The sequence below is a fragment of the Ceratotherium simum genome, chromosome 37 (assembly GCF_057802395.1).
Source record: "Ceratotherium simum simum isolate JZ-2026a chromosome 37, ASM5780239v1, whole genome shotgun sequence".
NCBI classification, from domain to species: domain Eukaryota; kingdom Metazoa; phylum Chordata; class Mammalia; order Perissodactyla; family Rhinocerotidae; genus Ceratotherium; species Ceratotherium simum.
In genome coordinates this window covers 2,593,011-2,620,460 of record NC_141936.1, presented here as the reverse complement: position 1 = coordinate 2,620,460, position 27,450 = coordinate 2,593,011, and the positions used below count along the sequence as shown (strand labels likewise).

Sequence of the window (27,450 nt, the reverse complement as noted above, 5' to 3'; positions counted from 1 at the left end):
AAAAAAACTATATTATTTTGCTTTTGTGTTTTCTCCCATTGACCTTCTAAGCTGGAATCTCCCTTCAGAGGAAGGAATTATGAGACCAGTTGGTGATGGTCACCAACAAGACTTCCAAAATTTGTTTTAAAACAAATGTATTGTTCTATAAATCTGCAGCAGTTTGGTTTTTTTTGTGTTTCCTCTTCACTTTTTCCCTTTCTCTAACGTAGCAGTTACACTGCTAAAGCAAACAAAATAAACGCTTCAGAAAAACTCTTCAATCCTAACATACGTTTGAATCAAACCAAGCCCACCAAAGCCAACAGTTAAAAAATGGTAGACAAAGGTGTGTGTGCACGCGACATGTATGTGTGTCCAGAGGTACGCTGAGAGAAGGGCCACAGGAACTTTTATTTCTTGAGGTCTGAAGAAAGAGTGTACAGAATCTGCCTGACACAAGGCAGAACTGCCATGAAATGAAATCCTTCTAGCATATCTGTCTTTCACAGCAGACTTTTTTCTTCAGTGATAGTTACAGATCATTCAGAATCAAGCTAGAAGGTTCCAAACCCTCTTCCATGGCAGAGCTTCCCTCCACTCCCTTAGCTACACTACAGGGTGGACTGCTTTCGCGAGGCCATTCCTTCCACTGTGCAATTTTTGGATCATTACTTTCCCCCCTAATTTTAAAGCTACATGGAGTCCATGAGAACCAGGCAGACTGGCAGCAGCTGCACCACTGTGACGCAGCTTTAGCAGAAGGTGGTCGGTCACTTCAGCCAGATCCACTTGTCGCCCACGTCTGCATTGTACCCAGGGCAGTACTTGCGGCCCGGCAGCTGTGGGAAGGAAAGCCATTGTTACAATCGGTTACAATGGAAGGCCGCTTCCCCAGCTCACCCAAGGGCTTTCTCCAATGCACCCGTTCATCCCCAGCACCAGGGAGGCCTGCTTTGTAGGGGTCCTGTTCTGAGTGTGAGGGATTCCGCGGGAAGAAAACTCAACAAGACTCTGCCTACAAGAGCTTCCACCCTGGCAGAGGGCATAAAAGCAAACCACCGACTCAAGTGTTCCCGTTAGTGTTAAGAGGGTGACAAGTGCTCTGGGAGGGATGTGAAGCGAACAGTGGGGTGACACTTGGATGAAAACTGGAGACAGGAGCGGGCCATGCAGACACCTGGGGTGGCGTGTGGTCTGGGAAACAGCACTTGTTCTTATGCTTTGGTCGTCATGATTTGAAAACACAGTTAATGGTGAAAAATCCATGGATGAAATCACACCGGAAGAGGTCGCTGCACTCTCTAGGTCCTGGTTGGAACAGCACACTTTCAGGAGGACCAAAGTGAGTTCAACACAGGGCCTTTGAAGGTCTGTGTGGGCAGGGCTAAGGAAACCCACCAAGGAGGCAACGTGCTCCAGGGGGAACCACGGTGGGCGCTGTTAACCGCCCAGGCCTACAGGAGCCACGGGTGGAAGCAGCCCTGCCCCTCTTCACCCGCCAATCTCCTGTGAGCACCTCCCACTGGTGCATCCCATTGGAGGTCGGGGGGAGGGGCCCAGGTGACACAGTCCAGAGGTTGGCCTCTCAGAGCACAGAAAGGGTGGCTCTGGAATGGCAAACAGAGACTATTTCACACAGTCACAGAGCATTTCCCTGGGTAAAGGAGTCTGTAGTGATGGCGAGGTGGCCGCGGGTGGTCACAAGGGTCGTAAAAGGCAGCGCCGGCTGCAGCCAGGGGCGGCTCCCACCAGGGGGCTGTGCAAGGTGCACCCTAAAACCTGATGGAAGATTTGCATAGGACGAGGTAAAAATTCAAACACACCATGTTTTGTCAAGTTACACGGGAACAAAATATTGTTTTCTTTTTCATGTTTTCAAATCAATGTGGACTAACAGTAGATTTGTACACACTCTACACATACACACAAAAATCTTCCAAATCCTGCCCTTAAGAGCAAGAACTAAAAGCATTTTAAAAAGAAATCAGCCTTCCTTTCTTCTAATCAGCAAAGGCATTCACGGCCAGCCACACCACACCAAGGCGAGTCACTGAAACGCACCCTCCCGCGGCCTCACACAGGAGCCAGGCATGGACAGAAACACGGGGACAGGGGCAGCCTCATTCCACAGTCACGCACGTGTGCGGCGCACCGAGGGAGCCTCTGCACTTCATTCTCAAGATTAGACAGAGCTCTGAGGAGAAGCCCTGGATCCACCCTCCATCTTTCCAGTCACTCGAGCTGCATCTCCTTTGCTGGTTACGTGGGTGTGAAGTGGGATTCGTAACTTGCAGCACACTAGCCGGCTGTCAGGAGACTGAAAGCAGCGGGTGAATCAGCACTCATCTAGAGGCAGGGAGCTGGTAAATGGGGAGAGGAGAGAGGTGCAGATTGTCTCCCGCTTTCTATCCAGGATACCCTGTTAATGAAGTTTCATTCAGGTGCCAAAAACATTCTGGGAATACAGAAGGGTAAAAAGAAAGAAAAATCCAGCTCTTCCAGGAGTTTATAATCTTGGGAAGAGCCTGGAAAGGAGCAGGTGCCACACACCCGAGAGCACCAGGACAGCTCAGCATGCTCATCGCAGGCGGAACCCAGGGACAGCAGAGAGAGTGGGGGACACTCTGGGAGAGGCGGACGCCCGGCACTGCTGCACGGGCTACAGGAGACCAGAGGGGCAGGAAGACGTCAGGAGGGAGACTGGCATTTCTGCTCTCCAATTGTGACACGCACTTTGGCATACGGTGGTCACTGGGCCAGAACAGCTGCAGGTGCCACCCCTGTGCGAGGGCTGCAGTGACTAACACCTGCATCTGGCTCTGAGGGTCTTAGTGGCTCCAGAAGTCCTGGGTTATACAGAGGAGCAGAATTGGGGGATGCAGGTCATTTCCCCAGGGAAGGTGACCATCCAGCCTGGTTGCAGAAACAGCACATGAACAGACTGTAGGCCAGTGTGTGGAGATGACCACCGGGAAGCGGAAAATTGAGTTTGCAGCTTCGAAGACAGGGCTGTGCTGAAGATTTAGAGATGCACAGCCACCACCCAGCAGCTGGGAGGGAGGGGACGCTGTCCGAAGTGATGAGGGTGAGCAGGGTAAATCTGAGAAGAGAAGAGGCTGTGGAGAACAACTCTGATTCCTGGGGGAAGAAGCTCTGGCCAAACGGACTGAGGAGTGGTGAGCAGGCCGCGGGAGGAGGTGAAGCGGGGGGCACGTGACACAATGGGCTTCAAGTCAAATCAGACTAAGAAGTGTCCGTCCGCTCTGACAAGAGACTCCACTGGTGTGAGACACCATCAGTAACAAAGGAAAGAAGGAGAAGGAGGGAGTCTGCTTTTAAAAAGTTGGACTATGGAAACAAGGTAAGAGCAGGTGTGTGTGCATGTGTGTGTGTGGGTGGTGGCTAGAGTCTCTGTAACAAGGGAGGGTGTTGTGGTAGGCAAAACAATGCCCCCCAAAAATGTCAACACCCGGACCCCCAGAACCTGTGACCAGATGTGACCTCACACGGCACAAGAGACTTTGCAGCCGTGATTAAGTTGAGGATCTTGAGATGGGGAGATCATTCTGATGATGCAGGCGGGCCCAGAGTCATCACAAGTGTCCTACAAGAGGGTCAGATCAGAGAAGGAGATGTGACAACAGAAGCAGAAGTTAGACTGACGTGGGGACACCAGCCAAGGAATGCAGGCAGCCTCTAGAAGCTGGAAAAGGAAAGGATACAGATCCTCCTCTAGAGCCTCCAGAAGGAACCAGCCCTGTGACACCTGGATGTTGTACTTCTGACCTCCAGACTGTAAGATAACACATTTGAGTTGTTTTAGGCCTCTCAGTTTGTGGTAGTTTTACAGCAGCCACAGGAAATTCCTCCAGGTATGTTCTGCTTTTCACGATGGATGGCACTTGGGCACGCCTGCACCACAAGAAAAAGGAACCAGTGGAGAGGAGCAGGCTGAGGCTGCAGGCAGGAGCAGGCTCCCACTGAGCATGAGAACAAGAAGAGGGCAGGCCAGAGAGCTGCTGATCACAGCTCGAGCCTTGGGCTCATGCCCTAGCCTGGTTTCTCTGAATCCACAAAATACCTAGCAAACTGCCATTAAGACACAAATGCTATAGCAAGAAAAGAACAGTGTTAATTTTTATCATATCTAAAATCTGGTCCTACCAGAAAATAATTTCTTTTTATCTGAAGGACCAGCCACAGCATTATATCCAAAGAACAGAAAGTTTACTTCTCAGCAAAAGATCTTCTGAAAGGTTTTCAAATTTCAGCAACACGCGCGGCAAACCTGCACAACGGCCAGCCTGCAGGTCTCCCGGGACACCCTTGGTCAGTGTTCCCAGGGTTTCTGAATTCAAGCTGCCATTCAACGCTGGCGGCCAGGTGGGCCAGCACGGCAGCACCTGCTGAGGAAGGGCTGGGTACGTGACAGTCTGGCTCTGCTTTCACCTTTGCAAACTCAATTTTAAACCACACAGTAGGGAATAAAAACGAGCAGTATATCAAACCTGTCGAGTCCAGCTGTATCTATTAACTGCCTCACAAAGTCTGCTCTCGGGACTTCTCGGGGCGCCGCTCACCGGCCTTTGACACCCAGAGAAGGGTCTCAGATCCTCAGGGTCCCTTCTCAGTGCATTTAAGCCATCAGAGCCTCCCGGGGAGGGTTTCCATTTGGAGCATTTCCCACGGAGGGAAGGCAACATAGGCTGCTGCTTCTACCTGACTTCCTCTCTGCACTTGCTCATTCAAATAAACCTCCAACCACAAACACCTGGTTCATGGCAGGAGCAAACACTCCCCCTGATACCCTGAGGAGTCTCCCAGCACCTCCCCATGCAGGGACATCACTCAGGAACCCCCAGTGGCCGCGCCAGACCTTCAGCACCAGCAAACCTTCCCGAATGTGGGGCTGAGAAGTGCATGAACGGGGAAGGGCCGTGAGCTCACCTCTACCCCTTCCTCTTCTCCTTTCCTCCACTCTGCTACCTGGAACGCAGGTGCCACCTTGTCCACGGAGACAAGGGCCACCCCCTGGGTGAGCAGAAAGAAGCTTCCTTCCCAGAGGACTTCGTGGAGCAGAACTGCCGGACATCTCTAGAATACATCCCTTCGGACTTGTACACGAGAGAGAAACAAACATCTATCTTATCTAAGGCACTAACATTCAATATTTTGTTTCTGTTTTCTGGTTCTCCCAGCTGAACTTAATTCTAATCTTAATTTTCTTCTTGCATAGGAAAATATTTAGGAGAAATTCTGACTAATTGAAGGTCCCCTCTTTACTAACTATACAATTTCATTCAAAAATTCTATGAAAATATTACATGAACTGTTACTTATGAAGTGTTTAAAGTAAAAAGTAAAGAAGAAGTATGCGTGTTTAACTGGACAGGGTGTGCAGTTAAATATCCCAGCAGCAGGCCAGCCACATCCTAATCTTGTCAGAGTCGGAGCATCTGCTGAAGGTACACAAGCTGAGGAGTGAGAGAGCAACTCAGAATAAAACCTTTCACTGTTCACTCTCGGAAATCCCCTCTGAACACACGGCCTGAGGATAATTCTGCAATCACTGCATTTCTGAATTCTTGGTACCTTGGTAAGTTTAACACTTTCAGGAGGCTGTTTCTCTACCTTTTCCATTTTCCATTAGAAATCAAAAAGTTTACTACGTAAGGAAAAGACCCCAGCAAGTTGCAAACACAAACATCAAAGTATCTTCCGGAATGAATGTGTGTCAGAGGGTCAGGCTTAATTTAAACTAGCATTTAAAATGATGGAAACTGTGATGTCCCTCCTAGTTAATAGCATACGACAGGTTTTTGGTACTTCCCTCCCTCTCTCACGTACACAAGCACATGTACTCACACGTGCACACACACCCAGTGGATATACTACCCCTGGAAGGATACATACAAAAGAAATTTCAACCAGGGCTGCCTCCAGGAGGGGGACTGGGGGGCTGGGGACAAGGAAGGAGAGCTACTCTTACCTGTACACTCTTTGTACCTTTTAAACTTTATAGCACATTATCTCCCTTTTTTACCCATAAAAATGCTTCTATTGCGGGGTGATTCAGGGCTTCCACTTCTCTCTGTGAATTTACACCAGGCTCTGGGCCTTTCCCTGCCCGGTGCAGGGTCGGCAAACTCCGGCCGGCAGCCCCAGCCTGGCCACTGACTGTTCTCGTGAGTCAGGCTGCTGTCTGCGTGCTGGCCGTGGCTGCTTTCATGCTGCAACGGCAGAGCCCAGTGTCTGTGGCAGAGGCCCACAGGACCCACAACGCCAGAAGTATTTACTCCCTGGCTCCTTACAGAAAAAATACGCTGCCCACTGTCCTAAAGGAAAGTGCGCAAGGTGACCACAGGGCATTGAAGCTGATTTTACTACTTGGTGTAAGTTCACTTATTCAACAAACAGTCATGAAGTGCCACCCGTGCCAGATCCTGAGTTACGCAATGGAGCTGGCAGGGACTGAGTGAATTACGAGCTCCAGGGTGGCTTCGGGGGTGGCTGAAATAGGTATCTTTTGTATCCAAAGTGATGGCACTGAATTTGATTGTGAGACTCTATTTTAAGCCCTGGGTGAGTTCTGATGTTAGAAAAGATACCCATCCCTAAATGCCACAAGCCAGGTTGGTATTTGTGCTGTGAGGTGGCTACATGAGGTCCGAGGTCACACACGAGGCTTCCCCAAGGTGCTTCTCTCATGCATACAGCTTAGAGACACTCTACACAGTGCTTCAAATGCCAGCTGCTTAGACAGAAATCAGATGAGGAAAAAATCTATATATTCACTCATTCTCCTGGAAGAAACGCTGAATTCCTGTGGCTTGGAAAGATAAGAAAGTCCCACCTTCTCTAACCTTCTAAAATATATAGAATATATAAAACAAGCTGGAAAGTGGGAGGAGCCCAAAGTAGAAGACGGAAGGTGCTGGAAGAGTGGAGAGGATGGAGAAATCCTACCCGACCAAGACAAACAGGTACAGCCAGGCTGCGGGTCAGCGGAGAAGGGGCAAGTTTGGGAGGAAGGTGGGGGAGCAAGGGCGACAGGACCGTGCAGAGCGTGCCCTGCAGGAGCAGCTGGAGTGGACTTCAGTCACCCTGATTCCAGCAGCCCTTGACCTTCAGTTCTATCGCTGGGATGGACTGTATGAGAGCCACCAGACCAATCCACGCCAGTTAACGGTCTGTGGCTTCCTGCCATGAGGGAGTAACAGGGTCGGGACTTGCCCTCTGGCCATATGCATCTACGAACTGGACAAACTGAGTCTGGTGGTGGCACTGAGCAGAGGAGATGCAGGTCAAGGTGGTTTGAATTTGTGGGGAAGAGCCTTACATGAAGGGACCTAGGCATACAAGTGCCCCATCAGCCTGATGGGATGCAGCTGGTCTTTGGCTGAGCACAGTTTGTGCCTGCATGGGGCAAAGCTCCCCGAGGTGCGCAGAGAGCCACCTCAGGGGAAGGACACTCCGGGGGGCTGCAAGGTGAGCGATTCCAAGAGCTCACCCGGGGCTGAGCCAGCTGAGTTCCCAGTAGCCACAGCAGGGTGCCTGCTCCCTGCACACACGGGCAGGCAGACTCCCGGGACATATCCAGGTACTCGGCTAACCCTTTCCTAGAAGACAGACTACTCTGGACTCACCAAAAAACTTCAACATCAAACCCCAAAAGCTTAAACTGATTTTCAAGTAGCTTAACTGCCTGCCAGAAAAAATTCTAACACTCTTCAAAGGAATGAAAGAAAACGTAGCACTCAAAAACATTAAGTTCACAATGTATGACAACCAATGAAAAATTTCCAGACGTGTGGAAGAGGAAAATGTAACCCAAAACCAGGGGGAAAAATCAAGCTGGCTCAGAAATGACAAAGATGATGAATTAGGAAACAAGGACATCAAAACAGCTATTATAAAAATGTTCAGTGTGCTCAAGGAATTAAATGAATAATGAAAATGAGAGAACTGGAAAATGTAAAAAGAACCAAATAGAATTTCTGGAGCTAAAAAAAAATAGGATTCTTTTTTTTTTGTTTGATCAAGATCAGCCCTGAGCTAACATCCATGCCAATTCTCCTCTTTTTGCTGAGGAAGACTGGCCCTGGGCTGACATCTGTGCCCATCTTCCTCTACTTTACATGGGACGCCGCCACAGCATGGGCTGACAAGCGGTGTATTGGTGCGCGCCCAGGATCTGAACCCAGGCCGCCAGCAGCAGAGCGCATGCACTTAACCCCCACACCACAGGGCCAGCCCCTAAAAATAGGATTCCTAAAATAAAAATTCCACTAGATAGGTGTGGCGGCCATGAATATGTGCTCAGATGTCCTGCTGGGGAGCATAAACGCCGGACGGCCCCAGCTGCTGGGCCTCTGTTCGTGCCACATAAGGCGCTCAGCCTGTGCCTGGGAGCAGCAGAGGTTCCATGCCAGCCTGTTCCTGTGGGACGTGGGAGTCCTCCAACAGGAGCCTTTGGCTCTAGGACACCCCAGCAGCAGGGCCAAATCTTTCCTGGACTGTTCCTACCCCATCCTCCTTGTTTCTCTTTTCCTGTCACAGATGTCAGACTGGCATCTAGGTCTAAAGGCTCTCTCTGCCACCTCAGGTCTCTCCCCTTTATCCTTCACAAGTGTTTCCCCCCAAAATCTCAACATCTAATCCCATTTTGGCTTCTCCTTGTTGGAGAACTCAATGGAATTAGTAGCATGTTACATAACCACAGAAGAAAACAGTGAATTTCAAGATGGACCATCAAAAACTATTCAAAATAAGGAACAGAGAGACAAAGACCAAAAAGAAACAGACAGAGTCTCGTGACCTGTGGGACCGTATCAAGTCATCCAACATAGCTGTACTTACAGGCCCTGAAAGAGGGGGAGAGACCAAAAATCTGAAGAAATAATGACTTTTTCATATTCCAAATGATATGAAAACTATAAAGCCTCACATCCAAGAAACTCAATAAATCCCAAACAGGCTAAACACAAAGAAAACCACACAGAAGCACAAAATAATTAAATTATTGAAAACTAGTGATGAAGAGATCAAGAGAAAGTCTTAAAAGCAGCCAGAGATAAGAATAACTTCAGACTTCTCATCAGAAACCACGGAATCCAGGAGTCTATGGAGTATCCAGACTGTTGGAAGAAAAGCAATAGTTGACCTAGAATTCTATACTGGATGAAAATATCTATTAAAATGAAATTGAAGTAAATAAACATTTTTCAAACAACAGCTCATAGAATTCATCATCAACCATACCTATACTACAAGAACAGCTATAGGAAGAAGTTACTCATGCCAGGTTTCCACCTGGATCTCCACAAAGGAATGAAACACACCAGAAATGACAGTTATGGGGGGAAGAATGAAATAGGAAAGAAAAAATTTTAATTTCTTTAAAAGACAACTGTCTAAAGCCAAAAGAATAGCAATACATTGTGAGGTTTATAACCAGTGCAGAAGTAAAATGCATGAGAATCACATCGCAAAGGGCAGAGGAGGTGCAGGAAGTCTGCTCCTGAAAGGAGCTTGCATTATGTGTGACGTCGTACATTATTGATTATTCGTGGCTAGACTGTGATAAGTTAAAGAGGCATATTGCAAAACCCCAGAGCAATCATTAACAAGGAAATAAAGAGGTATAGCTAATAAGTCAACAAGGGAATTACAGAAAATAATCAACCAACCTAAAAGAAGCCAGGAAAAGAGGAAGATAAGACGTAGATCTGAGCCTCACTTGCTACAGGGTTGAAGTGTGAAGAAAGAGCGAGTCTGTCAGCTGGAGGAGACCAACCTCTGCCCAGGAGAGCCCCTCTCTGCAGGCTGGCTGAGAGCAACAGACATCACGGATGCGTTCATTTTTATGGACCACCTTCTCAATTCCAGTAATATGTTTTTTTGCCAGGACAGCCTCTAATTCTTCCAGCCCTAGCCACCACTCCATGCAGATATTTATCAATCAGTTCTTATGAAAGAACTACCATAAAATAATCACTGTTTTATGAAAAATAACAATTAAGTAGGAAAGGACATTTAGTGAGTGCGGTGACTTGATGGTAGAATGTCCTCAGGAAACATCACTTGGAGAAAGGCCCCCAAGCCCCCGCATAGCATCTTCCCATCAGGTAAATCGAGGGTTCTCGAAGGTCTCCAAGCAGACCCTCCTTGAATGTGCAGGGAGAATGTGCAGGAATAGCAGTCACTCGCTATTCCTGGCATCTGCCATGTCTTTTCTCTACTTCCTGCCTAAGCTACTGGTTCTTCCCAGAATGCTTTGCCGAGCCATCTCTTCCTCCCAAACTTCTGCCACTCAACAGTGCCCCTCTCTCCATGAGGCCTTTCCTCACGCGCACAAAGTGAGGGCATCCTGCTCAGAACTCCCTGAATCCGTTCTTTTCCTTTTGGTACTCGTCCTAAAGTGACGCCCAATGCAATCATTTATGTTCTTATGACACCAGTGTGCAGCCTACAAAGTCCTATTACCAGTATTATCTCGTGTGATCCCGATACCACGAGGTAGGCAGGTAGGCACTGTCTCTATTTTAAAAAGGAGATGTTAAATGACTTGCCCAAGGTCACTTGGCTGGCAAGCGGCAGGCTGAAACTAGAGCCCAGATGTTTTGATTCTCAAGTCCAGAAACCTTTTTTCCACTAGACCATGTAAATATTAGTTGAATTAAATGGCAACTTAGTGTGCTGTTAACTTTTGAAAATAATGTAATAGCTCTGCCTTCCCTCAATCATATACTGCCTCGATTAGGTTTTACTCATTCCCTCCAATTTTCCATTCCTCCCTCAATCAGTATACACTGAGCTAGCTATGCTGCTCGAGTTTTCAGCTGTGAGATTCCTGGGCACCTGTTAGGGTACGGTCCACAGTCCACTCTGACCTGGGAAGGCTGACTCTAGTCTTTTCTCAACACCTTTTACGTGCATGTACCTCAAAGTACTGTCATGGGGGAACTTCTATTTCCTTGTAGCCACCTCAGGGACATTCAATGATGCTCAGAGTTTCTTAGTTGAGAGTTTTCCTGGGGGACTAAAATATACGTATTAATTCCAGCATCAAATCTTGTCCTGTATCACTGTAAAAGGAAAATTTTGTAAAAAGGACTGAACAAAGCCTTGCCTGCTCTGGATCTGCTACACTCCACTGGGGGAGGGAGTGGGTTACATTAAGGATGACTGACTTGGCTCTCTCTAGATGCTCTGAGGAGCTTAAAATTGCTAAATAATTCTGGGGTGACTTGGGGATTCCAATTTCCAACTCCTATTTTCCATCATTACATATAAATGCTAATAAGCTCTGCTAAGAAATTTTCATTAATTTTAAAGAAGAGCACTGTAGAAATTATTTATTAACACCACTTCTTTGAGATACAATGTCCCCAGTTTTCCATTACTGTGAAGCAGTAATGGAAAATCAAGTGTAACAAAACTGAAGTCAACTTTCCAAAGAAATCTTATTCTATCAAAGTCAATTTTCACAAAACAATCTTTTTATTTTAAAAAGAAGTGTCTTCTATTTTAACACACTAACCACAGCCTATTACAAATACCTCCATATTTAGCTCTTATCTTCATTGCCTTCAGTATCACAGTATCATATATTTTAAACATCTTAATCCTGCTTAACTAGGATTAGCTGTGAATAACAGAAAAGCTCCTAACTCCAGCACCTGTTTAAATGCCTGAAAACAGTATGCTTTCCAAAAATTCTAAACAAAAGTAATGACTGAACACAGAGCAGAGCCAGGGCACTCCTGGTTTGTCAGACTGCGTGTAAGACACCATGTCATCATTCTGTACCAAAGATGCCACATGGGAATCCACAATTACACACAAATCAGTGCACCTGGTAAAAGTTTACCTTTCACGTTAATTGTCTCCTCCAAGGGATGTATGTTAGTAATTTCCCATATGTAGAAATATAAATAATGGAACACACAAGCTAATGCTGAATTTCAATGATGAACTTCCCAGGGAGCATGGACAGAATCACAAATGTGGGGCAAATCTTAACTTCTCTTCCAGCCCCAACTACTGGAGGGTAGACAGAAGGTATTATGCATTTACTTCCACATTCAAATAAACAACTTCTAAACTGAGAATTCGTATTTTAGTATAACAAATAGATACCAAATTAAGCTCTAACTAAGGTTTGAATGTCAAGAGGAAATTTAAAACAGTCAAGTCTGTACCTTTCTTCTTCAGCATTTTAGATACACTGATCCTAATGTTTTTCTATTTATTGCAAGTTTGACTTTATTAAAGTGAATTTCATAAAGGCAAGAACATATAGTGTTAACATATTAAAGTTACTAAACATCTCTGTTTTTAAAAATGGTGAAGGAGAACTTGATAGAGAAAATGAAAACAACTTGAGATAGTAAAGAAATAAAAATAGCAGGAGAGAAAACAGAAGATTCTGTTGTCCTAGCAACTGTCTTGGCCACGATCAGATTCACGGAGGGAGCACAGTATCTTAATAGCATCTGGCCTCCTTAAATTGAAAAGAGACTGAATCGGTAAAGTGGAAACCAATTCACAGTTTGTCTACCCCAAAGAAGGACTGTACAGAAATAAAAGCGACCTGATACAGTGTTTGAAAAATGACTTTAAAAAATTAGCAGCCTGTCATGCACGTGGTCAGTATTTACATGAACGTTTATAGGGCCAATTCCAATTACAGAATTGTTGGTTATGTGAATGAAACATATGTTGATAAACATTTCTCAGACTCCAGGTACTCATGTCCCCTGCAGACGTCACTTCAAGTGAAACCTCAGATTGCTCCGGCAGTCACCTGGAGTACTGACGGATGGCTGAAAGCCACCAGGACTCCAGCCAGACCAGTGACAGGACTGATCGAAATGCCGAGGTCACAGGATCAACAAAACAAAACTAAACCAAAAATTAAAAAATACCTCTATTCATACGAAAATCTTAGATCCTTTCTCTTCTGAAAGATCTTTTCTCACTCGTCTCTGTCCTTATGTCACCAACACGGTTAAACAGGGAATGTTCACACACAAACTATCACACAAGGACCCCAAAGCCTAAGTCTGTGCATGACATTCACCCCAGCAGCCCAGTCACGCATGCAGGGCTGAAATGGAAGGCAGCGTGACCATGGGCCAGAGGCCATACCTGCCCTCCCAGGAACTGGAGGACCTAGGATAACCTCTCTGTGCCTCACTGCTCATTTACAAATGCGAGTAATAATAATCGTGCCTTCTTGTGGCAACAGCATGGGCCTGGTACACAGCAGGCGCTCAGTTAGCTGGACTCTAAGGCAGCTTCCTCTCTCTCCACTCTCTCTACTCTCATCCCTTCCCCTCAGGTCCTGCTCACCCAATGACACTCCACCCTTCATCCTACAGTGCTCCCTCCAAGAAGACCCCCTTGCCGCCAGCCTCTCCCTACTCCTTGCTGGCTGGCTAGCAGATCAGTCCTAAGTACCTCCTAGCTCAAGCGTCCATGCCTCCTTCCTATTGCCAACCACGAAGAGGGCATCAAGTCCCTCTGAGACTCTAGCCCACGGTGTGTACCTGCTATTCCCCAACAGAAGCCATTCACCAGCCAGGAAGATGTCTTCCGAACTGTCACCCCTAACTTCCATCTTCCATGTCTTCGCTCATTAGTGTGCTACCTTGAGCTAACCTCGCTGAGCCTCACTCCGTCTCCCCATCTTTAAAATTCACCTCACAGGGTTCTTATAGGCAATGAGTAATTCTAAATAAAGCCCACAAATCATCATAAAGGACCAATACAAGTCCTCTCCTTACAACGCAATTCAGGATTCTCTGACTGTGTGACATCTGAATTCCTCCCTACGCGGCTTAGCATAAGGCCTAAACTCACCCTGTGTGATCTGATTCGGCTCACCTTCTCCCTCGCCTCTTCTCCTTTCCCTTCATGTAACACATGCCCCGATGCCACCAAACCAGCCACCTTGCTCTCGCCAGTACTACGTCCTTTCATGGCTCTAGCCTTCACAAATACTGCTCTTTCTCCCGGGGAAGACCCAAGGACCCCAGACCCCATTCCTATTTGGCAAACTTCCACTCATCCTGTCAAGTTCCTAGATTCTTGAAATCATAACACTCACACCACCACTGAACTCCTCATCTCCTGATGGTCCCCCAATACTTGGGAACCACATCACATTCTGTGTTCACGTTTCTGTGGTTCCCATCAGTTGACAAGTCTCCAGGAACTCTGTTTTGTCCCTGCGTTCTGAGCATAGTGTCTGGCATGGAGAGTGCAATGAATGAGCACCAGATGAATACAGAGGATAGGAGAGCCCCCAGTGACAAGCTGAAAGGCCTTTTAACTGCTCTGTAGAGTGACAAGTGGTGGCCACCATAGAAACGTAGCACAACTCCACAACGCAGAAGCAGAGACTAGGCGCCTGACTCCAAGGTCATCAGAGCTGAGAGGCCCCGTGAAGCAGTTCCAGGAAAAACAGATTCTATCCCCTGAGCAAATCAGCTCCCAGGACACGGGCCACTTCTAGGGGCACCAGTGACTTAGACTGCTGTGCCCAAATGTGTGTGGTGTACCTCTAATTATACAAGGTCAAGCAAAAGCAAAAATTATGAAACCCCAGGATGCAAAAGGAGTTGGCTGGACCCTGTGACCAGACGCTTCTCAGACTCAGGCCCGGAGCCCCTGAGCCTGTCCAGCCAAGGGCGGAGCTGGGAATCTTCTCCCAGGAGGCCCTCTCAGCTCAGATGGGCAGCAACGCTCCGGGTAAGAAGAGACAAGAGTTAGGAAGTCTCCACAACAGGAACGGAGGCTATTGGTTCCCAGCTGCTGCATTCCTGCTTTACTTCCAAGTCGACCACCCATCGACACATCCAGGCAGGGAAGCAAAGGGACAGGGATCCAGAAAGCCCATTCGGTGTCACCTACGCAGCACTACTGCTGCGAGTCAGCACTGTCCAGGGTTTAGAGCGTCAGCCCTCTAACCTTCCCCCACTGCTATTCCTGGAGTCTCCATTCCAGTGTGCAGTTGACTGGAAAGAACAGGCTTTGGAGAGACCTAGAAAAGGCAGGTCCTCACACAGGTGACAGGATGCACAGGGACACAAACCACTATGTGTAAATCTGACACCATGAGTGTTCATTAGTTGTGGGACTGTGTACCTTTAACAGCTGGTCAAGACATCTTCACATAAAATCTACGCTGGAAACTCACTGGCTAGCACATCATGTGTGCACTTGATGCTGAACACACACAGTGCTTCTCTTATGTGATAAAAATGTAAAGGCAAGAGGTCAAACAGCCACAACCTACTGTCTGAACCTGGATCTGTAACGAGCACCCGTGATGGTAACTAATGACAAGGTGGCTTCGACGACAGCAGCCAATGTGTGCTGCGTGGTCACCATGCCAGGCCAGTCTGAGCGATCAGCCATGTCAGCTCTCATGGCACCATGGCACCCTATAGGCAGGTTCTAGGTCTCCCCTTCGCACGGGGGCTGACCCCTCGGAGGGTGTTCCTCTGTCTGGTGTAGAAAAGAGCCCTAATCCATGCCTACAACTCTTCCCTCTGACAACCAATGCCCAGCTTCTATAAAGTGCACCTCCACTCTCCCTCAAAGCTCCTCCTCCCACAGGAGCTGGGACCTGCCCCTGGCACGGGACCTATGGGGACTTTCCTGACTCATCAAGGGGTGGGCCATGGCCTGTTGGGTGGACCCGGGACCCCTCCTCTGCCTCTGGAATTCCTGCCCCATCAACTGCCCTGTCCCTCCTATGTACCCTCTCTCTCTCTTTCTACTGGTACCTGCCCTTTTGCCTATAAACACACTGAGAATGGCTCAGCCTTTAAAAAACAAAATGAAATAACAAGCTAATAAAAGTCCCCACTACTCTACTGAAACTGTTCTCTTGAGGTTCAGCAACCACAGCTTGCTCAGCCTTCACCACCCTTGACCTTCTGGCAGCATCTGAACCGGGTGTCGTGGTGTCTCTGCTGGCTGCCTGGGCTGAGTGCGTGGCTGGGTCTCCTGGCCCTCTAGGAGCTTGGTCCTCCTCACCAGCTCCCCTTCCTCGTCTCTGCGGCAGCATCCCTGACCACCCCGGCCTGCTCACTCACAGGTCAGCTCATTGTCCTTGTAACTGCAGAACTTAATTTTATGAAAACTGATGGAGTACGAGTTTGAGCAGACAGACCCAGGTTGAAATGCCGTGGAACAATCTGATGAAGGTGAGTGGCTCAAATGAAGTGCTGAAAGAGGTGTGGGCGAGCCACCTATAGAAGCTCAGCTGGGGAAGAATTCTGTCTTCCTACTGGTTTTCATGCTTTAAAAACCTATGAAATAAGTTTCCGTTTATGAAAGAATGGGAGCTCTACTGATAAGGATAACCTAAACGATGTGGAGCTCCACATCGTTTCTAATGTGAAGGTTAGGACCACAGCTTCATCCAATGTGTAAACAGGTTAGCCAGGCTTCCCCTGCGTCTAGTTGCTCCCTGGGAAGTTCTCTAGTGAGCCACCCTTTCTGGCTCATTCAACAAATCAGTGAATTTGGTTGACATAAGGGTCAGTAAAAGATATCCATAAATAAGTACCTGAGGCCTTAAAAGAAGAGCCATTACACAGAAGTCCATTGTTACAACGAGCAGTTTCCCATGTTAGAACCCCCCATGACCCCATGTCACCCCAACTACCACCTCACGACTAACTCACTTGAGAATAAGACTCCTGGTGTTGCCTATACTTGCTCCACTCCTCTCTTCCCAGTACCAGACACACGAGTCTAAACAAAAAGCAATTAACCCAATGCTCACATCCATGGCTGGGACCTTGAGCAGCGCCCTTCCCCACCCCCTGCAGTCACATCCCTCCCTGATTACCCTATTACTTTTGAATCCTTCAACAACAACTGGTTCCATTTTGGAAACCTAAGAAGTAAGAACAAATATGGCAGTACAAAGAAAGGGCAATGTTGCCATTGGTAACAGCAGGTCTTGCGGAAGGGAAGGTGAGCTAGTCCGAGGGTCACAGCCACGTCACCATCATCTCTCACCCAGACTCCTGAAACACTCCCTGTTTCTCTGCCTCCACTTTTGCCCCCAGTCAAATCCAACATGGCAAGCAGAGCGATCCTTCTAACATATAACTCAGCTTCTATCACTCTCAGAACACCCCAATGGCTTACAGGCTCACTAAGACTTCATCCAAAGTCTTCACACTACAGCCTACAGCCCCTATCTGATCTTGCCTTTGCTACCTTCTAACCTCACCTCCAGCTCTTCCTGCCACTCCCCACCCCCTTCATTTCACCACGAGGGCTCTTCCATTCCTAGAATACGCCAAGCCTGCCCCCGTCTCCGAATCCCTGCCTGTCAGCAGGTACCCATGACCTCTCTCTATAGAACAGCTCCCACCTGAGACAGCTTGATTTTCTCCATAGCGCTCAGATGCCCTGCTATCTGAGGGCATCTGGAGAAAAAATTCTCCATCCTGGGGGTTCACCGAGCAAATACCTATTGAGCATAGAGGGCTATAAAGCTTCCAACTCAGATCCTCTGTAGAAGGAACACAGGAAGAATCAGCACCAAAACAGGCCTTCAGATCATAAAGAAAAACAGGAGCCTTCCATTTCCAGCAAAACAGCAGCCCTGATATCCTGAAAAACCTCATGGTATAAAACGTCTAGAAACGCTTTTAAATGCATTGCTGAGCTCTACAAGAAATCACCAGGGGCTGGAGATGAAGAGCGAGTTGAAAACCAGAGTGGGGAGCTGAAGCCTCAGCTGCCCTGGGGACATGTGAAGAGCTGCCTGAGGCAGAAGGCAGAGCACGCGTCCGTGCAAGGTGGGGAGCTGCGACTGACTTCTTACAGGAGCCCAGCTCCTGAGGGCTGCATCCTCAGGAAGGGAGATGGCAAGAAAGCCCCTGCCAGCAAGGAGGTCTCAGCTGGGAACTGTCCTCACACAGGTATGCAGGTTCCAATTCACACGGCCTCCAGGGCCAGGAATACCACAGGCAACAAAGGAAACAAATCCTGTGCCTCGTGAATCTCAGGCCTGGCAGCAGCAAACAATCCTTTCAGGAGCAGGGCTGCCAGAGTTAGCAAACAACACAGGATGCTTGGTTGAATGCAGTTTTTATGGCATATTTAGACCAGAAGAGTATCTGCTGTTTATCTGAATTAGAACTTAACTGGGCCTCCTATATTTGATCCGGCAACCCATCTCAGGAGGGGCTTGCTCTCACTAAATGCCAGGGACAAATGCCCACGTGTGTGAACTTAGCAGCCAAAGTCTTCAAAACGCAGAAGGAAGTAAGCCACCATGGGTAAGAATCGGAGGAAACAATAAATGATGAAGTCAGACAGCCCTCCAAACCTGACACTACTAGATACAGGATATAAAGTCACTATGTTTAAGATGTTTAAACAAAGAGAAGCAACTGAAAATATAAGCAAGGAATAAGATCCTACCAACAAGTTTCAGAAAGCACTGGCATAACTAAGAAGAATTTAAATCTAGACCCATCTTGGTTAAACTACAAAACACCAAAGACAGAAAGATCCTAGAGAGAAAAGCAGACTATAATACTTAATTTAAAAAACAAAAGGCCAACGCACTATTACTTTTTCCAAGAATTAGAAGTGCTAGCCAATAATTCCTAATCACAAAGTATCAACAAGTTCAATATGTACTATAAAATATGCATAATATGTAATGGACGTATTCTAATACGAGAACACCACTCTCATCCTCCCTGTCTCTATAAGCACAGTGCAAATACACTTTAAGTTTCTCATGAAATTATGAGCTCTGTTCTCAGTAACTATATTACCTTTATGACATTAATCAGGATTATATAAACTTCTCATGTTTTCAGTGGAGTCTGTCTAAAACACACATTTTCAACATTAAAAAAATTTTTTCCTAGCAAGATAGAACTGCCTACCTGGGCGACCGACCTCTGAGGACCTTTGCCATAGAAAGCACCCATCAACTCCCCTGTTTCAGGAAATGACGGGCACAAAACGCCCTCCACTCCAACACGGAACAACTCCTTCTCTTGAAAGAAACAACTCCTTGCAATATCCCCAAACTGCTCACTTGCCCCCCCACGCAGCAAACCCACCACTGTCTCAGATGTCCGCAGGCAGGTCGGCCTCGCCAGCCGCTCACTCGAGCATCCTAGAAACGAGCTCTGCAACCTGGCTGTGGGGTCTTTTCTGAGGAGCAACAAATCTTTCCAGACATAAAATAGCTGCATGTGAAATCGACAGACGGGCTCTATTCATTCATCTTTATATCTCCACAATGTGCTTTCTAGGGGGAAATCTGTTAATAACTGTTGCTCATGTCTTTAATGTCCACGGGAAATTCTGAGAATGAAGAGCAACAGTCACTATTACTTATAAAATATCTAATCCCAATTTATCATTTTTTTTAAGATCAAGCAACTGAATTTCCTTTAAAAAAATCAACATTCCTCTAATATTCACCCAATTCTTACTCAGTGGACAAATACAAAGCCCATGGTAGGCATGGTGACTTCTGGAAAGGGGATGAAGAGCACCTGTACGGGAGCCCCGACAGACACCACCATCAGCAGTGATGTGTACCTTGGACATAACGTGATGAAAATGGCCTCCACCTCTGCGGTCTTTCTCCCCCAAACACATAAACCCGGGCTAATCGAAAGAAAAACATCAAACTCCAACTGAGGGACATTCTACAAAATACCTGCCCAGGTCTCCTTAAAACTGTCAGAGTTTTAAAACACAAGGAAGGTCTGAGAAAGTGAGAAACTGTTTGAGAACAGCCAAGAGGAGCTTATGGAGACATGCCAACTAAATGTCACATGGTATCCTGGGTACGATCCTGGGACAGAAAAGGACATTAGGGGAAATCTAAGGAAATCTGAATAAGGTGTGGACTTTAGTTAATAATAATGTATCAATATTGTTCTTTCATTGTAACAAATGTGCCATACTGATATAAGATGTTAATAATATGGGAAACTGGGTGTGGGGTATATGGGAACTCTTGAGTATCTTCACAATTTTTCTGTAAATCTAAAACTGTTCTAAAAAATGAAGTTATTTTTAAAAACACTTAGGAATTTTAAAAATTAGATTTCCCCAATCATTTAAATATTGATCAAAAATTTCAACATTTCTAAACATCTAATTAAAATCATGAGTCCAATATAGTAGATCTCTTTAATGCTCACAAATTAAAAATAAGACAAAACACGCAAAACAAAATAATGATGAAAAACTGCCAAATATCTTCACCACATCGCCGGTTAAAATGGCTAATACGTCCAGTTTCTGGTGGACTAGTGCAAACCGACTCTCCTGTCCTGAGCCACCAGGAAAGACAGACAACACACCAAAAAAGTCTGCGGGAAGGCATCGAAGTAAGGAGGGGCCGAGGTTCCAAGGCCCCAGGAGAAGAAAGCAAAAGAGCTGAGTTGCATAGTGAGCCAGTTCTCCCTCCTTGGGGTCCTGCCCACACGCACTGGTGGTAGCTGGGAGCCTGAGAAGCTGAGCAGCTCTCAACAGTGTGAGAGGACCATGGAGAGGAACTGCAGGTCAGGAACCACCAGAAGGAAGGGACCCCACTGAAAGTGCTCTCTCAGGAACGGCAACCAGGAAATTCACCAGACCTCATGAAACCTAAGCTCAGCGTCAATCAGCTTCACTTCTGAATGGATTCAGGCAATCTGCCCTGACTTACACGCCTGCCAGAAGACCTAAGTACATCCTCTCAGGAGCAGGATAACACCACCCAGAGCCTCAAACTATCTTTACAATTCTTCAAAAATAATGACTGGCACTTAAAACAAAATACCAGCCATACCAAAAAACAAAATTAAATGACCAAAAAGGAAAGGATGGGGGAGAACCAAGCAATTTAAACAGATCTAAAAGAGGTCCAGATATTGCAGTTATCAGATAACTTTGTGATTAAAATGTTCAAGAAATTAGATGAAAAAATAATTTCAGCAGATAACTTGAAATCATAAAAGAATGGAAATTCTAGAACAAAAAAGGACTATGATTAAAATTTAAAAAATATAGGAAATGCTGGTCTAGAAGCAGATTAGAAAGAGCCAAAAACATTAGTAACATGGAAGACAGATGAGAAGAATATATCTGGGCTGAAACTCACAGAGAAAACAGGATGAAAAACAGAGAAGAGAGCACACGGGACACAGAACATGGTGAAAAGCCCTGACAAGTGGGTAAACTGAGCCCAAGGAAGCAGAGAGAAAACGGGTGCAGCAAAACTGAAGAGGCACCAGCAAGACTCCCAGAGCCGACAAGGAGCCTCAGGCAAGCAGTGTTGTGGACACCAAGCAAAGTGCAGACAAAAGTAGAGATGCACACACACACACACACGCACACATACCCCTAGATTGTATGACACCCTTAGGTAGTACAAATGCTCAAAACCAAGTCTGAAAACCCACCTAAAAAAAATAAAAACCCTGCCAGAGTAACAAGAAACATTATCTTCAATGAGCAACAGCAAATTTCTCATAAGAAACAAGAAAGTCAGAAACATAAAATACTGCAAGTTTGGAATTGCTGAAAGGAAATAATTGCCAATTTAGAGTTCTATACCCAGTGAAAATACCCTTCAAGAATGAAGACAATCTTCCTTCCTTCCTAGTTCAGGCCAAAAGCCAGTATGTAGGGCTGGACAAGGTTTACATTTATATGGTAGGAGGGGGACACTGGGAGGTGTTGGGCAAACCTGGGTGCTAACCGTGGCAGGTGAGCAGTGGCAGCAGTGGTGGGAAACTGATTACACCCTGGGGGCACCAACACACTAAGTAGATACACTGAGGTAATGGGAGCCAGGTTCCTTACTATCTAAGAAGGAAATGGAATGGGAGAAAACTAGGATGAACCTTGCTGAGATACACTGGAATTGGGGGTATTGATACGAATTCACAGCTGTCAATACATATAGAGATAGAAACAGATACAGACGTATACGGATAAAATAGGAACCTGAGAGTCCATAGTGATATAAACAAACAAACAGGGAGACGAGAAAGCATTTCTGAATAGAATACTAACTAATAATGTAGAAAGAAGGACTCAATTAGGAAAATTACAATTTGGCAACCATCACATTAATAATTTAGCTAAGAAAATCAATGGACACTAAAACTATTGCGTGAAAGTTTGATGAGGAAATGGACATTTATATAGTTTCAAAGTACTTCCCCTGAAAATACTTATTAATTACAAGGAGTAAAAGAGTAACTTTACAGTGAAGACACCATCCCAGTCAAGTGATCAAAGTTAATATAACCACTAATGGGACAAATGGGAATCATGTGCTCCCTGATAAGATGCAATGAGTTCTGTGACATTCCTACAAAAAAACCTATAGCCTAAATCTAATCATGGGGCAACATCAAACAAAACCAAACTGAAGGATGTTCAAAACACAACTGTCCTGCAATCTTCAAAAGCATCAAAGTCTTAAATATCAAGGAAAGCCTGAGGAACTGCTCAGACCCAAAGAGACTAAAGAGATAGGATAATGAAATGCAATCCATTATCCGGGGACATTGTTGAGACAACTGATGACCCTTGGACAGGGTCTATGGGTTAGAGGTAGTAATATATGAATGTCCATTTCCTGTTTTTGATAGTTGTATTGTGGTTGTGTAGGAGAACGTCCTTTTTTGTAAGAATTACACATTCGAGCTGTGGTTCTCAAACCTTAGTGCACATCAGAATTGACCAGAAGACTCCTTAAAACCGATTCCTGGGTCTTCCCCAGAGGATCCGAGCCAGTAGGCCTGGACTGGGACCTGAGAACTTGCACTCCTAACAAGTGCCCAGGTGATGCTGAAGCAAGGACCACACTTTGAGAATCTCTATACTAAAGTGTTTGAAGATAACGGGCATCATGTTGATTACTTACTCACAAAGGTTCAAAGAAGTTATTTTGTTATTCTTGTTACTTTTTGTAAGTTTGAAACATTCCAAAATAAAAAATAGATAAAATGAAGACCAAATGAAGACCACTTTATACAACAAGTGTGAGAATTTGTTGGCAGCAAAGATTCTTCAGGCAGAAGGACAATGATGCTCAGTGGAGGCCTGGGGACCACGGTGGGCGAGGAGCAGCAGCACAGTGGAGCACGGGTGAATCTGCACCAGGTCTGACCAGGCAACACAACAATCATGATGTCCCAAGGGCCTAAAGAAATTAGGATCTATGACAAAAACAGCACAAAGATGGGAGCTGGGGAGATCCTTGCACTGTTCTGGAACTAGAGAACTACTCATTAACGCTAGACTTTAATAAACCAATGGTGACTATTTTAATTAACAGTTTAGCCACCAAAAATATGAAAAGAATGATAACTAGCAAGCAAATGGAGGGGGGAATGGAATAAAAATAATAACAAAAAAACACACTTAATCCAAAAGGCAGCAAAAAAGAAAGAGAAAAAAATACATAGAACAGACGGGAAAAATATAAAATAAGCTAAGCTATTTAAACACAAATGTATCAGTAATTGCCTTAAATGTGAACAGATAAATATTCCCAATATTAAGACTGGACAAAAACTAAAAACATAACTTTTCAGGTTGCAAGGAGTCCACCAGAAATATAAAGAAAGAGAAAAGTTGAAATTAAAAGATGTAGAAAAGGCTATCCCATGCAAATGCTAGCCAAAAGAAAGGTGTAGATACTACATAAGGTTTGAATAAAATAAACTTTAAGAACCATTAATAAAGATAAGAAGGAAAATTCATAACATATGAAAGGGTAACTCTATTAAAAATATGTAGCAATTCTAAATTTGCATACATCTAATAATACAGTTGCCCTTTGGCATCCGGAGGGAATTGGTTCTAGGACCCTGCAGACACCAAAATCCACGATGCTGGAGTCCCTTACTCAGCCCTCCCCATCCACAGATGTGGAACCCGCAGATACGGAGGGCCAACTGAACAGCCTCAAAATAGACATGAAGCAAAATGTGACAGAACTGAAAGGAGGAGCAAATCCACAAACAGCAGCAGATTTCCACACACCTCTCACAGTAAATTGACAGAAGAAGGAGACAAAAAATATCAGTGAGGATAAAGACAACTTGAATAATGTGATTAACAGACTTCACCTTGATGCACTAATAGGACCCTGTACACAACACGGCAAAACAAGCATTCTCCTTGAGGACCACGAAATATTACCAAAATTGACCAAATGCTGAGCCAAAAAGTAAGTCTCAATCAATTTCTGTGGACTGAAATCATAAGAAGTATGTTTCTGACTAGAGTAGAATTAAGCCAGGAATCTATAACAAAAAGATAACTAAAAGATTCCAACTGCTTTTAAATTATACAATATAATTCAAATTAGCATATTGGTCCAAAAAGAAATCAGATTAAAATTAGAAAATATTTTGAATTGAATGATAATGAAAACATAACATCAAGAATTATGAGATCAAGTGAAGCCAAATTTGGAGGGCAATGTATCTAGCTTTAAATGCATACATTTGAAAGCACGACAGGCTGAAAATCAATGATCCACTTATTCATCTTGAGAAGTTAGAAAAAGAGCAAATGAAAGAGAAAAAATAAAGAGTAACAGTCAGTGAATCAGAATGTATAACAGAAAATACCAAACAAGGAGTTGGTTTCTTGAATGATAACCTCCTTCCAAGAGGAAAGAAGGGAGACTCCAAGGACCAGCAACAGGATGAAGAAGGGAAGAGTGGTCATCCTCAGATCTGACCGAGCTAAAAACATAAAAAAGGACATTTGAAACAACTTCATGCCAAGAAAGTAGAAAATTTAAATGAAATGGGGGCAAATTCCTTGACAAATACAACTTTCAACATCTAACCTGAGAAGGAATAGAATATTGAATATTCGGTATCTATTAGAGAAACTGAATCTCTAATTTAAATATTCTAACAGAACTCCACCAGTCAATCCTTCTCAACGATGAAGGAAGAAGTAATGCCCATCTTATGCAAACTCTTCCAGAGAATAAAAAATGAAGGTCCAATCTCAATTTAGTGTTTGATGTCAGCATGATCCTGATCAACATACTACAAGAAAGGAAAATTGCCATCCAGTCTCTCAGGAATATAGATACAAAAATCCTGAATAAATATGTGAATTAGGTTCAGCTACATAGGAAGAGGATAATATACACCCAAGTAGGATTTATTCCAGGAAATCAAGGTTGGTCTCACATTAGAAAATCAATCAGTATAACTGACCACATTAACAGAAAAAGGGAAAAAATCACCCATGGCAGACAACCTGTGATAAAACTCAATAATCACACATGACAGAAATTCCCTAGAAACCACTAATAAAATGGATCATCCCTAATCTGAAAAAGAGTATCTAAAATTAACCAATAGCAAACATAACACTCACTGGTGAATTACTGAAGACATTCTCCATGAGATCAGAAACAAGACCAGGATGACACTGTTACAACGTCTACTCACTCATGAACTAGAGATCCACCCAGTGTCTTAAGGCAAGAAAAAAAAGGGGGTACACAGACTAGAAAGAAAGAAAACTGTCATTATTTGACAGCATGTATTTTTCTTTTTCTTTTTATATGATGGGACTTTTAAATGTCCATTTTCCATGTAGACTTAATTTTTGAAACTTGCTGTGTTTCCCCTAATTGTCATTATGACGGCCTGGGCAGTTGGTTAACAGGAAGTTTATTTACTCTGGCAGTGTGTCATTACAGCAGTGACAATGTCACCTGAGATCTCACCCACTACAAGATGACAACACCTGTGCAGTGGGCTCTCCTCTTGGGGAGTCGGGCTACTGCATCGTTTAGGAGCACGCTGCTGGGCCTTCTCTGTGTTGCTCACACGCCCACCCACACTCAACAAGGGCTCTCCCCGCTCCCGACCTCCAGCAAGACCAGGACAGTCCCATCTGTTCTGGGTACGAGAGTCCCACCTGTTCTGGGTACCATTTCTACTTTTCTGGGGGTAATCTGGCTCACTCTTTCCTGTTTATACAGATAGAAATAAATACAAGTCTACACTTTATAAACAGACATATATTAACAGAAGACATTAAACTCCAATTGACATTAACAGTCCCCCACTTATAAAGATATTAAATGAAATAAAGATATACTAAAATATAAGCTCCTTGAAGACAGTGACTTTGGTTCTCTGCTGTCTCCACTACTTCTTAACCTTACATTCTTCCTTTCTCTGTCTATACTGCCACAGTGATCTCAACCAGTACCATGACTTCAAATGTCAACCACATGCTGACAACCCCTAAATTTACTATTCACAACCCTCACTTACTGCCAGACTCCAAACTCATCATATATAATTACCTACTTAACATCTCCTCTTGGCTATAATAAGCATCTCAAACTTGTCATGTCCAACAACAAATTCTTGATCTTTCCCTGGAACCCGTACCTCTTGTGTCTTCCCACTATCTGCCAATTCCAACTCCCGAGTTCTAGTTTCTGAGGCCAAAAACCTAGCAATAAGCTTACTTCTTTCTCTCACTTCCCAATACAAAGTTTCAACAGATTCTGTGGGTTCTATCCACAATTCGACCACTTTTTGAAACTTCTAGGATGACCACCCTGGTCCAAGCTAATATTACCTCTCAACCAGTATTCCTTTAATAGCCCACTAACTAATCTCCCTGCTCCCACCCATGCCCCTATTCAATCTATTCTCAAAGTAGAAACCAGAACATTCCCATTAGAAAGTATGTCACACAGATCCTTCTTCCCCACGTCCCGCAGAGGACAAGCCAGGAAGCCTTCACGATCTCTCTCTTACTACCTGTCTCCTCCCCCTCCCTCCCTCTGCTCCACCCACAGTGGCCTCCTTCCTGAGTCTTGAATATGCTAGAAATGCTGAGCCTCACCATTGCATGTGGGTCTCTTCCCCCCACATCCCCACTAGCCTCACCTCACCTTTTTAAACTCAACTCCCTTGCCTCACAAGGGCTCTGCCTGCCCTCTTCTGGGAATTTAATTGTCTCCACAGCACTTGTCACCATCATTTAATACATTCCCTGTTTCTTTTCCGTTTCCTTACACTGGGATGTAAGCTCCATCAGGCAAGGATTCTTGCCCACCCTACGCACTGCTCCCTCCCCAGTGCCCAGGACAGGTCTGGCACCTAGTAAGTCACTTCCCCACTTGGGTCACAGCTGTGTACCAAACGTACTACTGCTTACATTAAAAAGATGAAATACCTTTTTTTACATAAGTTTATTTTAAAAGAAAAATTTATATCAGTGGTACAACTGGAGAGCCAGTACCATTCACTGTAAACAATGGAGCATAAGAAAAAAACTGCAAAAACAAGGCTACATTACTAAATTCTACCCAGAGGCCAGTGACTGCAAAACCTCTGAACTTGCCGCACGCTGTTTCCTTGTTTAAAAGTGAGATCATCAAGAGTAACAGAAATG

At 45.1% G+C, this 27,450-nt stretch overlaps 1 protein-coding gene across 3 annotated transcripts in view; it reads right to left on the bottom strand.

The window, feature by feature from the left end:
• Nucleotides 1–374: 374 nt before the first annotated feature.
• Nucleotides 375–27,450, bottom strand: part of NDUFA10 (NADH:ubiquinone oxidoreductase subunit A10) — a 66,927-nt gene continuing 39,851 nt past the window's right edge. For 2 of the 3 annotated variants that reach the window (XM_004427735.3, XM_087424598.1), the window contains one exon: nt 375–821. In XM_004427735.3, the coding sequence (XP_004427792.1) occupies nt 753–821 (69 nt within the window). In that variant the 3' untranslated portion in view covers nt 375–752. The other variant, XM_087424597.1, reaches the window with a different exon arrangement.